Source organism: Oncorhynchus clarkii, chromosome 5 (assembly GCF_045791955.1).
Source record: "Oncorhynchus clarkii lewisi isolate Uvic-CL-2024 chromosome 5, UVic_Ocla_1.0, whole genome shotgun sequence".
NCBI lineage: Eukaryota > Metazoa > Chordata > Actinopteri > Salmoniformes > Salmonidae > Oncorhynchus > Oncorhynchus clarkii.
The window spans coordinates 59,994,234-60,006,733 of NC_092151.1; the positions used below are offsets into that span (position 1 = coordinate 59,994,234).

Sequence of the window (12,500 nt, forward strand, 5' to 3'; positions counted from 1 at the left end):
GGTGAGTGGGCTGGACAGGGGTGAGTGGGCTGGACAGGGTGAGTGGGCTGGACAGGGTGAGTGGGCTGGACAGGGGTGAGTGGGCTGGACAGGTGTGAGTGGGCTGGACAGGGGTGAGTGGGCTGGACAGGGTGAGTGGGCTGGACAGGGTGAGTGGGCTGGACAGGGTGAGTGGGCTGGACAGGGGTGAGTGGGCTGGACAGGGGTGAGTGGGCTGGACAGGGGTGAGTGGGCTGGACAGGGTGAGTGGGCTGGACAGGGTGAGTGGGCTGGACAGGGTGAGTGGGCTGGACAGGGGTGAGTGGGCTGGACAGGGGTGAGTGGGCTGGACAGGGGTGAGTGGTTTCCCAAATGGTGTCAGGCGTACCCACTGATGGGTTGCTGCTGATTTCTTACGGGTTAATGGCTCAAAGCAGCGTCTTGGTTACAAGCGTTGGTTTTTTAATCACTTATTGGGTCAAGATATGTATTCATTTTTATTTCAAAAAGACTTCAAAAGCTTTAGGTTGGTCGCAGCACACAAATGTATTTGAAACCAGTGGGAACAACACCCTCATGCCACACAGCACTGTACCAGCGGTCTAACGCTTATTATCTCCACAAGAAAGACTATCTCCCTGTGTTATAATTAAGCAATAAGGCCTGAGGAGGTGTGTGGTATATGGCCAACATACCACGGCTAAGGGCTGTTCTTATGCACGACGCAACACGGAGTGTCTGGATACAGCCCTCAGCCGTGGTATATTGGCCATATACCACACCTCCCCCCCGAGGTGCCTTATTGCTATTATAAACTGGTTACCAACGTAATTGGAACAGTAAAAAAATGCTTTTTGGTCATACCCGATGTATACGGTCTGATATTCCATGGCTTTCAGCCAATAAGCATTCAGGGCGTAAACCACACGGTTTATAAATGTGGATAAATGTGAGTAGTATGCCCTGACGTCTATATCTCTCTGTTGACTCCCCAGTCATTGTATAACGGGCCAGGGCTTCCAGGACCAGTATAGCTCAGAGGGAGACGATGAGGACAGTCTGTCTCCAGAGGCCTGCTACGAATGTAAGATCAACGGAGACGTCGGCAAGAAGGGACGACACAGACGTCACGCTGCTGGGGACAACGACCTCAAGGTGCTGTCTCTACTCTCTGCTCTTTTGTGGTCTCCCACTCGTTCTTACATCTACAGGTTCTAAACGTCTACCACTTGTGTGTATTTGTATGTTGTTGTTATGTCGCTATGTGCTGACCCTCTCCTCCCTCGTCTCTCCAGGAGGTGAGCATGGCCAGCGTGGACACCCAGGAGTCCATCCCTATGAACCTGAGCCTGGCCTCGCTGCTCAACAAGGAGCCCCTGCTGGAGCTACTGCCGGCCCTGGAGCCCCTGGAGCACCATGTGCGCTACGTCATCACCCACGGCAACCAGGGCGAGCACTTTCGCCTGCTGGAGCGCCGCGACGGGAAGAGCGTGCTGAGGTTGGGCAGGAAGTCGCCTCCCCCTGGCTCCTACCGCCTGGAGATCGCTAGTCTGCCCCTTTTCGGGCCGCGGCGCCTCCGACAGCTGGAGGAGGAACACGACAGCGACTACCTGCTGGGAGAGATAGGAGACGCCCTGCGCATCAAGCTGCACATCCACCTGCACTGAGCTGCAAGCACTCCAACCCTCCCTAGGCTCCCTACTTTCTTCCCTTTCAGCCCCTGGACTGACTTTATAATGACCCCTCTGACCCTTGACCTTAACCCCAGGACCATCCCCAACCAATCGGGGTAGGGGGCTTTGAAAGACTGAGTCAACCAGCCCAACCACTTTTTAATTGTCAATGTTCTTCTTTTTTTTTTACCCCCCCGACCCACCCCTCCTATTCCACTTGGAGAAGGAGTGGAGGAGATTACAGAAAGGTATGCCGTGTTTGGACCACAAACCCCTGCCATTTTAGATTTTACACACAAAATGGCTGACGAGAATCCATGAAGCACTGGGATAAGTGGAAATGGAAGGAGATGCACAAAAAGCAGAACATGTTTGAAATGGTAAAGAAAGTGTTATAAAGTATAAGGGAGAAGTATTTTACTGTTGAGTTCGTGTAGGACAATCTTCTTACGGTGAAGTGGAAATGTAAGAACCACTGATTTGCTAGGAGACAAATAGGGGTGTGTGTTGGTGAATGGTGGTCCAAGCAGTCCCTCGCCTGTCTGTAATCTCTGTGAAATCACAACACTGGGGTTAGAGGTCATGCTTCACCCTACTCAGTATTCTAGCGTGTCAGTTAATGTATTGTAGTGTTAAAAAAATGTTCACAAGAAGGACTGCAACATTTACGCAACATGTCAGGTTTCACACTAATGTAATGGAGAGTTGGTCATCATGCATAGTATCAATTCTAGGAGTAAAACACCAGCTTTATACTGTTTATAATCATGCTTTCATGTAAAGCAGTGGTAAGCAGGGACTCTCTGGTGTGATGCCGTGTGCTACCGGCCTGTGTTCTGTTACCTCAATTCTTCTCACTCATCTCCTCCACTCACCATACATTAGCGCTGTTGTAATGCCTCCGCTGGCCAGGAGAGGGCCACACTGTCCCTCAGCATGAGCCATGTCCAGAGACAGAGGTAGAAGTCGCCCCTAATCACTGTTCCAGGTTCAGATCTTGTTTTATCTCCTAAATGGTTGAGGTTAAGATTGAGGTAGGATAATCTGAACCTAGCTCTGTGGTTAGGGGCAACGTCTACCTCGAGCCTTAGGTCCTCTCTCCAATAGGCTGCCAGGACATTGTACTGCAGTTTTATTATCATGCACTGAAACTGCTCATTGAATTTAATCAGGGAGATTTGCTTCAAAATGCAGCAAACAGGTCCTGAGGGATTCAGCTTTTCTGAGAGTTGACATTCTGACTGGCAGTGAGAACTCTTGGACGGCGGAACCATCTGCTGCCCATAGAGAAACATAGCTGGGGATAAAAGATACTGTAACGACCTCAATGGTACATGACAACGCTACTGCAAACAGACAGTTAACGTTTGGGATTTTTACAGAACACATAAATGCACACACATATACAACACACACACAGGTGAACTCTGAACCTTACTGAAAACAAGCATCCATCAGGGCACACTTTGTTTTTTTTTCTCTCAACGAGAAAAAGGTGCTAAATACTTCCCTCTTACGTTGTACAAAAAAAAGATTGCGGTCTTGAATCTTGATTGCGGAAAAAAAAAAGTGACATTTTTACTAGGTTTTTTTTGTTGTTTTGTGTTTGTCTGTCTTTCGTAATGTCTTAATGCTGAGAACCAATATTATCGAACTTGCTTCTTGAAAATGTAATTGTATATTTTTAAGTGAAATGTAGTTGTTTTTGTTGTTGTTTTTAAAAAAAAGCGTCAAGGCTGCCCAAACCAAATACTTATTGTAAACCCAAGGTTGAAGTCCTTAAAGTGCTGGTGACTTTGTTCTGCTCAGAAAAGATCAAATCAAATCCTAAAGTGGCATCCATTTTGTGATCATGCAGTAGATTAGAACATGGCCTTAATTAAGTACCACTGTTTACCTATCATTGTCCTACTCAGCTCATACTGTAGTCTCTGAGCTCATAATGCCGTCGGTTAGTGGGTGCAGAGTTCCAGCAGCCTGGTACTCGATAAGTTTGTGCAACGGACCATAGGTGTTGGCAAGACGGCACAAACAGATCTTGGACCAGGCTAAATTGAGTGTCAGTGACCAAAACACACAGCTACGGTAACATTCTCACTCTACAGTATGTCTCAGTATTGTGAAGTTGACACTGTAACAAGCTTATAGGATCAACGCAAACTCAACGTGGCCATCTATCTCACACTGGCAGTGAGTGTCTCTGTTTAGTAACCTATCTCTGGTGCTCAACTATGATTTTGCTCTCTGAACATGCAAGGTTACTGCACTGTTCCCACAGCCTGGGCTATATTTATGCATAAAACATTTAACATGGGAACTTTGTATCTGGTTTGTTATTTTATTTGCCACTATGTTAAGGAAAGAATGTGCGTGTGCATACTGTATCTCAGCTTCAGCGGCAACCTTGAACTTCGCTGTTATCAACGCCCCATCGGTCAATGCTGATTTGAATGAGGGAGTAAAGAACTCAAACGTTAGATCGTCAGAGGTTTTTTTTGGGGGGGGGGGGGGGGGGGGGGGGGTGTAGAGAATGTAGACTCAACACCTATAGATCTCTCAGTAGCCAGCTGATGGTTTCATTAAGAATCATTAAACCATTACTCTATCTGGGGCAAAACTGAACATCCCTCACAAACTAGTCTTTTCCAATTTTCAAAACTCTTATTTTATGCTGGGACAAAATCCATCCACCCAAGGTTTATCATCTATTGGGTACACATTTGCAATCTATCAAATTTGGATGATTCTCATTATTTTGTAAACTTTTGTCAGTGACATAAATGGCAATAAAAGTATTGTGGGTTATATTTTTAAAGGATTGTCTTGGAGTTTCATTTTCCTGCCCTGTAAATGTCCCATTGGTGCTTCGTTAAAGTGATTGAAATGCTTTATTGATTTTACAGGAAGAGGAATACACTCCCACACTGGAAACACAAATTGAAGAAAAAAAAACATTTTTATTTCACAAAATTAAACCCTGCGTTGCAAAAACAAAGCAGTTATGAAAAATATCTACTTACAAATCTTAAACGCAAGCAAAGCTGTCTGCTCTGGGTTTAACAACGTTGAAGCTCATTTAGAATTTGTAAACTAAAATGCTATTTGGAGAACAGCAAAAACAAGTAAAAAATGACCCCAGACATTATCACATGGGTTGCTGTAGCTTCATTCACATACAGTATACAATTAGCCGCTACACATTAACTCAGCGCTGGGTTTAAAAACTATCATTTATTATGTAGAGGGATCTGTTAGCAGAACAAATATTTTATTTAAAAAGGTAAACAAATAAGATTGTTGTTCTTACAGTTTTACATCTAATTTCCTGCAATTCTACACATTTCGCCATGTTAACATGATATCTGGGTGAGAGTGACTAACAAAATCAAATGGCTCCCCCTGGAGGTCAGGGTCCCTAGGCATGGTAATTCGGCCATGATAAGATAACTAGCAAGACTAATTTAGAAATGTAAAACATGTTAACTGACATGGGCTAATTGAGGGACAGATAACGAGTAAAACTGCTGAAGCACAACCAAGTTTAGAAATTGCACCTTGTGTATTCTACTATTCTAACTCAACAGTAAGTTGAGACCCCGAATGAGTTAAAAATAAATAAAAATCTCATTCAAAAATATTGTAGCTATGGCTCTGAGTGAGAAATGCCTCTTGCATGTGTGTAGATCTTTGTTTTGGTCGTACTGTGTGAAGCGCATTGACTAGTTCCAGCAAAGATGTTGGGAAATGCGAGATGTGCGGCAGCTAACATGGCGAGAAACCTCATGCGGTGGAAAAAAGTGGATGTAATATTTTTCTGAATTTTCTGTTTTTCGGAGTACCACCTGCAACTGAACACAGACATTTATAAGAGACGTGTTTCTTCCAAATCGAGACCAAAGAAAATATCGCCAAGTAGAGGCGAGTTGAAAAATTGCTGCCGTGCTTCGTATATGGAAGCATATCATGTTTCGTTGTGTAGCTAGGCTAGCTCAAGAATCACAGACCAAAGACAAAATTGAGAGTGCTACAAATCAGAGAAAACACAGGAAATATTAGCAAAAGGAGACTCCATCCAAACTTTAGTTGGAATACAAAAATAAAGCATTTCTGGTCTAAAAGTCGCAGTTGTAGAGTGCATGTTTTCACTAAGCTTGGCAAGGTGGTTAAAGCTAACAGGGCAACCAAACAACATGTATGTATGTGTACATATATATTATAGATATGGCTTTGTTTCAGTTATACCAACACAAAACACACTACTAATGTTCCTTTGAAGACAAATCACCAGCCTGGGCGGATGCATCTCAACACAGTTGTAATATCTCAACCCAGTCAGAAATCTATGAGGGAAAAATACAATTGATCATTTGTCAGAGGACAATCAATATTAAAAAAAGGTCACAACTGTCAAATATACTGTAACAAATCATAAACTGGGAGGTACAGAAACAGGGGTGATGTAAATATTGAAAGCTACTCTGATATAGCCTATACGTTTCATCTGGAAGGATCTTGTTTGAAATCCCATTGTGTTTGTAATGGCTTTGTCAGCACTCCCCTGCATATTAGCCAATCTACAGGGACTAAAAGATGAGGAGGAAGTGTTGTGAGGGGAAATGCAGCAAATTAAGGCAGCAGTGCACTACATACAACCCCTTTCTACCTCTGGCTCCGAGTTGCAAGTCTAGGTCTCAAATGGTCTAGTCTTGGTAACAGTCTGGGTCTCAAGCAATCCGGTGGTCTGGTTTTGGTGTGGGCCTTGATGGCAGCATATAGTCAAAACGGCTCATCTTTCCTCGGTCTCTGCAGCAGTATGTAGTCAAAGGTCTTGGTCTGGGTGTTGAGGGATCCGGTCTTGACAACTGTGGTCTCTGTTTCTACCGGAGGGCCAGTCAAACTGCCCCCTTTAGACACTACCGGGGTCGTTTTCATTAGGGCACACCGTAGCGAAACGTTGTGCAACGGAAAATGAAAACAACATTTTCTTTTTGGACAAGTTCGGGTAGTCCCTCCCTGTTTCAGTCCCCTTTCTTCCGTTTGGTGCCTAATGAACACGACCCAGGTCTAGACCAGGGCGTAGTCAAACTGCCCCCTCTCTACGCCCTCCTTGTGTTCGGTCCAGGAGGAGGATGGCATGCGGCTGTAGGGGTCCAGCAGGATGCGGAAGCAGCGCACCAGCAGGAAGACAAGGAAGAGCATGAGGAGCCCCACGAAGGCAAAGGCCGTCCTCTGCTCCGCGTCGCCCCCCACCAGAGCAGGGCTGCTGGGGGGCCCAGGGAGGGAGGGCCCAGGGGACAGCAGCAGCTCATAGTCCAGGGTGGGGACATCGCTCATCCTCCAAGCAGCCCGTCGGCAGAACTTACACACAGACTGGATGGTGGGGGGAGCGGGCAAGAGGTGGGCCACAGTCGGGGGTACAACCAGACAGACGGTTGGACAGACTGATGTGTTCTAGTCAGCCTTTGTTTATCCTTTGAGATGTTAGTCTCTTTGAGATGAAGTGTCTACTTCAAGAGAGATTTGGTCTTGATCCCTTCTGACAGGGTGATAGACAAACAGTATGATCAGACCTAGGATCTCTTCCCCTCACAGTGACCCAACCGTAGGCAGTAGAAGACGACAACAGCACGTATTCATCATAACCCTGTCGTATCCATTCACACAGACAGCCGCCCGGACAAATAGGACATGACACTGGCACCTGCCAGAGTGAATAAACATAGCAGTACAACACAGGGAAGTGTAGTAGTACTCTCCAGTTCTCTCAATGGGGGCTAATAGTGTGCAGATGGGACCCTCATACCCAGGTGTTGTCTGTAGTGGATGGTGATTGCATGAGCTGACAGCAGCATGTGCCTCATGATCAACAAGGCCAATAATATTTGTGAAAACAGTGTCATTTGGAGGGTTGCCTGTGTGTGTGTTTTTAAAATAATAAGAGAGGCTAGAATGCTAATCAAATTACAGGGCGGTCAGTGGATCAATGGCGCTGAATGTGAAAGCAACACGCAGCACGTCGGGCTAGCGTTAGATGCTAGCGTTAGATGCTAGCGTTAGATGCTAGCGTTAGATGCTAGCGTTAGATGCGAAATAAGCCTTTTTCTCCAGGGTAGGAACAGTGAGTGGGTTTGATAAGTAGAGCCTCTGTCTATAGCCCTGTGGGTGTCTAACAAGGTAACACTTTCACCATGCAGTCTTCCGATAGAGTGTGTACTTTTAGGATTGAAAACTCCTTTCAAATATAGGGTACAAGAGATTTTGTTAAGTTCTGTGTCCGTCTGTGAATGGATTTGCACAGTCACTGGTTGGGTATGACTGTGTGGAAGAAGAGGACCTCTGAAAGAAGGCTTGGTTCCTTCTGGTGTACCGAGCCAAGCCTTACTCCGGGTCTGTAACCCAACAGTAACTGCTTCTCCTCCGCGTGACTTCACAACTTCCTCCCCTCACACAACCTGAAAGCACATGGAAAACACAACAGTCATCATTCCCATTATCACAACTGACTAACATAATGTTGTATCCATTATTTATGATTGTTATGGGGCTTAAAATTATATGGTTAATGCTTGACCAAGAACTTCGTTAGACCATATCCACGACAGAGAACTTTAAAACCCTGCAAAGTCCACTAAATACTCCCATTGTTAGACTAGGGTCAATAAGTAACAATTACATTCTGACATTTCCCAGCTGCTGTAGCGAGTGTTACACTGCTTGATTACAGTGGTATTAGAAGAGCATTAACCATAATGAATACACTCTTGTAAACGTTGATGTCACAAATGTCACATTCGTACATCAGCGCACTGTTTCAGCAGTTGTTTTTTGCTCAATGAAAAAAAAAGAAAAGTAAAGTGGAATCAAATGGTTTCTCATTAATTATATAAATCACATCTCCAGGACAGCTGGATCGGGTTTCAAATCAGAGGTACAGTACACCAGGCCATTACCAGACCATTCCCACAAACCCCTGCACAATGGCCCCATTCAGTGGAAAGAGAGGTAATTTGGCGCACAGAGAGGTTGGACAGAGCCAGGTTGGAGTACAGTTTTTTGGCATCTTCTACCTCTCCCCTAGCAAGCCGTCCTTGACAAGGTGCTTCACACATAACGCTGACACACTACTGTATCTAGAAAAAAAAGTATGTGTCATTGTACATTGTCACCTGTGCTAATACTAGTCTACACTGTAGACTCGCTCTCTCACTTCCTCTCTCTCCTCTCGACCTCTGAGCCGGAGATGGTGTGCTATTCTATCAGTGTTATTCAATCACCAGCTCCCCAGTGGTCTCCACTCCTGACCCACAGCTCCCTACTGACTCTGGATGGCTGCCTCACCAGCTGTAAGGACTGGCTACATGCATGTTACACACTGAGCATGATGGTCTTTCATTAAAGCACTAAAATTGAGAACAGGAGTGAGGGTACTTTAATATAAATTGAGAAGGGGCAAAATGTGATTGCGTGTGTGTGTGTGTAGTGGTTCAATTGGGAGGTGGGGGGGGTCCCTAGTTCAGGGGCGTGCACATACATCTAAAATATAATTTTTCCCTCCAGAAATGAGCCCAATATAACATATTGGTCAATATTATCAGGCTGATTCAGCATAGTGGCTATAAATAAATAGGCTGAGGGTTGCCCATCTGCATTTACCCTATTGGGCTCATCAATAGCTAGATCACTTAGCCTAATGTTTATAGAGTTATCTTGTTACTTGTTATAGTAACACTGATGACTTGAATGCCCACAAAAAAAACGATCCACTGGCACTCAGCCAACCAGGGATCATGCGCTGTGAATATAATCAGAGAGGAAGAGGCTAAGCAAGAGGGCTTACTCTGCCCAAAATCTGTGCACGAAAAATAAGACCAAAGTGAGGCATTTGGATGGGGGTTAATGAGTGTGGAATTTGGTCAACAAAAAAATTAATCGCTAATTTGCTATGTGAGACTTATTTGTTTGAATAAAAGTTTCATAACGGTTTGGTTGCTAGAATGCACTGGTGTGTTTTTCCGCTACTGCATTAAGAATGTTAGGCTACAATGACTGGGCTCGCATTTCTCTCCCCCTGTGCAGCACTCGCAATTTGAATGTGCCTGGAGAGGAATATAATTTTGTAGCATAGACTGCGACAGGCTGAACAATTGAATAAGTCAACTATTCCACTATGGGGTTTTCTGATTTTGCTGTTGATTCCTCGTGTTGTTGGTTGTGGAAAATTTAAATGTGGACACCAATTGTATTTATTTTTGTTCATTAAAATAACAAAAAATACCGGGTCTCGGAAACGGCGGGACCCGTGTATGTGTGCGTGTTTGAGCTGGAAACCTTGCAAGGTGACGTCTCCCTCTGACTGTGGGAGATAGTGCTGCCCAGCAGTAGTGGTTCCCTCTCCACTGACCAGTGCCTGCCCAGCATGGCACAGAGACCAGAGACAGATGGCAGCGCACCACAGGACACACACACAACTATTACATCACAACACAGTACAGGCATGGCGATCAGCCTGACTAGCTGTGAGACTGTCCATCTGCTGCTTCAGAGACACACATGTCCCTCGGCATGGGGGTTCATCACACGTGCACATAAGCCAAACACACACATACACACAATTGAGGCATCTAAATTATTTCCTCTGACACAAATCCAGAATAGAAAAAGGAAGTAGAGAAGTTAGAAAGAGAAAGTAGTAAAGTAAGTAAAAAAGGCATAACAGACTGACTGCTGGCTGAGAATGTCCCCCCTTGGGGAATGACAACGGGACAGGAAGTACATCTCCCTGCAGTACCTGTGGCTCCTTGCTTTGTGCCTGTGGGTCTGTGTGTGTGTGACAGAGACAGAGTACTTAAGAAACTGGCTGCTGTTCAATAGGCTCGAAATCACCCTGAGACAAACATTTAACTAATCACCTGTCACATGTTCCAGTGAGCAGACTCACCTCCACACAAACAGTGGCAATGGATTCAATCATCCAATCATAGGAAACTTTAACTGGAGTTGCACTGTTCTTTAAAAGGTCATTCCCTAACCCCCAAACTATTGATTTTACTTGGAATTGAACGTTTGCAAGGTTACATTTTAAATTTGGCAAGTGTACAGAGAGACCTAGCACTATCCAAATGTACGTTTCTGATATCTAGTAGTTTTGTAAAATCCCAAACTCGTTAGGACTGACCTTGATCGTGTGCTAGAAAGAGGATATCACAAAGCTCTAACCACTCTCTCTTTCACTGAGAGTGGTCAGTCAAAGTGTGTGTAGCCTTCTGTCACCCATGGTGGAACATCTCATCCAGGACAACCCTCCTTGGTATCAGATGGATGCAGCAACTGCAACACTGGATTGGCCTGAGGCTGCAGGGGAAACTGCTGCTCTAGACTGTGCTGACCACCCCGTCTCCCATTCCATGTGCCAGAATGCTGCCGTTGGTGAGGACATTCTCACTTTTACTGTTAAGTAGAGGCTGCAAGTTTTACCAACAAAATATAATCTAGCACTCTGGCACCCTGCGAACCATGCCCCATTTTGTATTCTACATGAGTCAAATGTAATGGAGTCCATTGCCCATGTTGTGAATGGCTGCTGTTCATAAAAGGATTTGTACATTGCTAGACATGACCGCCTTGTCAACCTGATAGCCAGCGAGGTGAAACAAGTAGTCTCACCAACAGCACACATGCATAAACATTCTTGTGTAAGTGGAAGCTCGTTTGATGATGTGTTGTCTTGTGGGCCAAATACACCAGATTTTGTTGTTGTGGGGGAAGGCCAGGGGGAGGAGCTCCTTCTGGAAGTGGGCTGCTCATTGGACGGCTACATGGTGCAGGCCTTTGCCTAGAAGCTGCTTAAATACCAGCTCCTCGTGGCGCTTGGACAGTCTCGGGTGTAGGTGCAAGCTGGTGGCTCTGATATTTGGCAGTCTCGGCCACATACACAGGCTTGCAGTGCGTGGCCTCCAGATTCTGGGCCTGAAAAAAAAAAAACTAGGACAAAGCAATTGGCTAGGTACTGCTCTGTTTCAGCTGTTGTGGGCAGCCTAGCTGTTTGGAGGAGGTGCTTTCTGTACCCTTGAGTGCCATGCATATATGTTGGGATCAGTGGAAAACTGATTGGATTTGAAAAAACAATGATTGTGTACTTTTACCCCTTTTTCTCCCCACCTGGTAGTTACAGTCTTGTTCCATCGCTGCAACTCCTGTATGGACTCAGGAGAGGCGAAGGTCGAGAGCCATGCGTCCTGCGAAACACGACCCTGCCAAGTCACACTGCTTGTTTAACCCGGAAGCCAGCCGTACCAATGTGTGAGGAAACACCCTCCAGCTGGCGACCAAAGTCAGCTTGCAGGCGCCCGGCCCACCACAAGAATTCGCTAGAGCGCGATGGGACATGGAAATCCCGGCCGACCAAACCCTCCCCTAACCCGGACGACGGGCCAATTGTGCGCTGCCTCTTGTGGTCCCCCCGGTCACGGCCGGCTGTGACACAGCCTGGGATCAAACCTGGGGCTGTAGTGACACCTCAAGCACAGTGCTTTAGACCGCTGTGCCACTCGAGAGGCCCCTTTCAACCAACTTTTAACCTAAATCCAATGGCATGGGGAATTTTGGTTGATTAAACGTTTAATTGCTGTTAGTTGACAACTCAACCAAATGTAAATCAAAAATAGACGTTGAACTGACGTCTGTGTCCAGTGGTCTGAGTGTGTACAGTCACTTAGTGAGTGCAGTGTCAGTCAGTCAGTGGGAAGGAAGCAGAGAGATTGCTCCGCTTATTTTCTTCCTCGTTAGCCATCCCTCCAACCATCACCCTCCATCAGGCTCACCCGCCCGCTCCATTACTCCATGAGGACA

At 45.7% G+C, this 12,500-nt stretch overlaps 2 protein-coding genes across 3 annotated transcripts in view; one reads left to right on the forward strand and one right to left on the reverse strand.

Annotated features, from left to right (window-relative positions):
* Window positions 1-4,467, forward strand: part of LOC139409129 (fibrillin-2-like) — a 92,601-nt gene extending 88,134 nt beyond the window's left edge. For both annotated transcript variants that reach the window (XM_071153870.1, XM_071153871.1), the window contains exons 63-64: window positions 975-1,134; window positions 1,275-4,467. In XM_071153870.1, coding sequence (XP_071009971.1) covers window positions 975-1,134; window positions 1,275-1,646 — 532 coding nt within the window. In that variant the 3' untranslated portion in view covers window positions 1,647-4,467. The remainder of the gene's footprint in view (window positions 1-974; window positions 1,135-1,274) is intronic.
* Window positions 4,468-4,589: 122 nt separating this feature from the next.
* The window catches only part of LOC139410131 (cortexin-1-like), a 31,190-nt gene continuing 23,279 nt past the window's right edge, over window positions 4,590-12,500 (reverse strand). The window contains exon 2 of the mRNA XM_071155577.1: window positions 4,590-8,104. Within this exon, the coding sequence (XP_071011678.1) occupies window positions 6,717-6,986 (270 nt within the window). The 5' untranslated portion in view covers window positions 6,987-8,104 and the 3' untranslated portion in view covers window positions 4,590-6,716. The remainder of the gene's footprint in view (window positions 8,105-12,500) is intronic.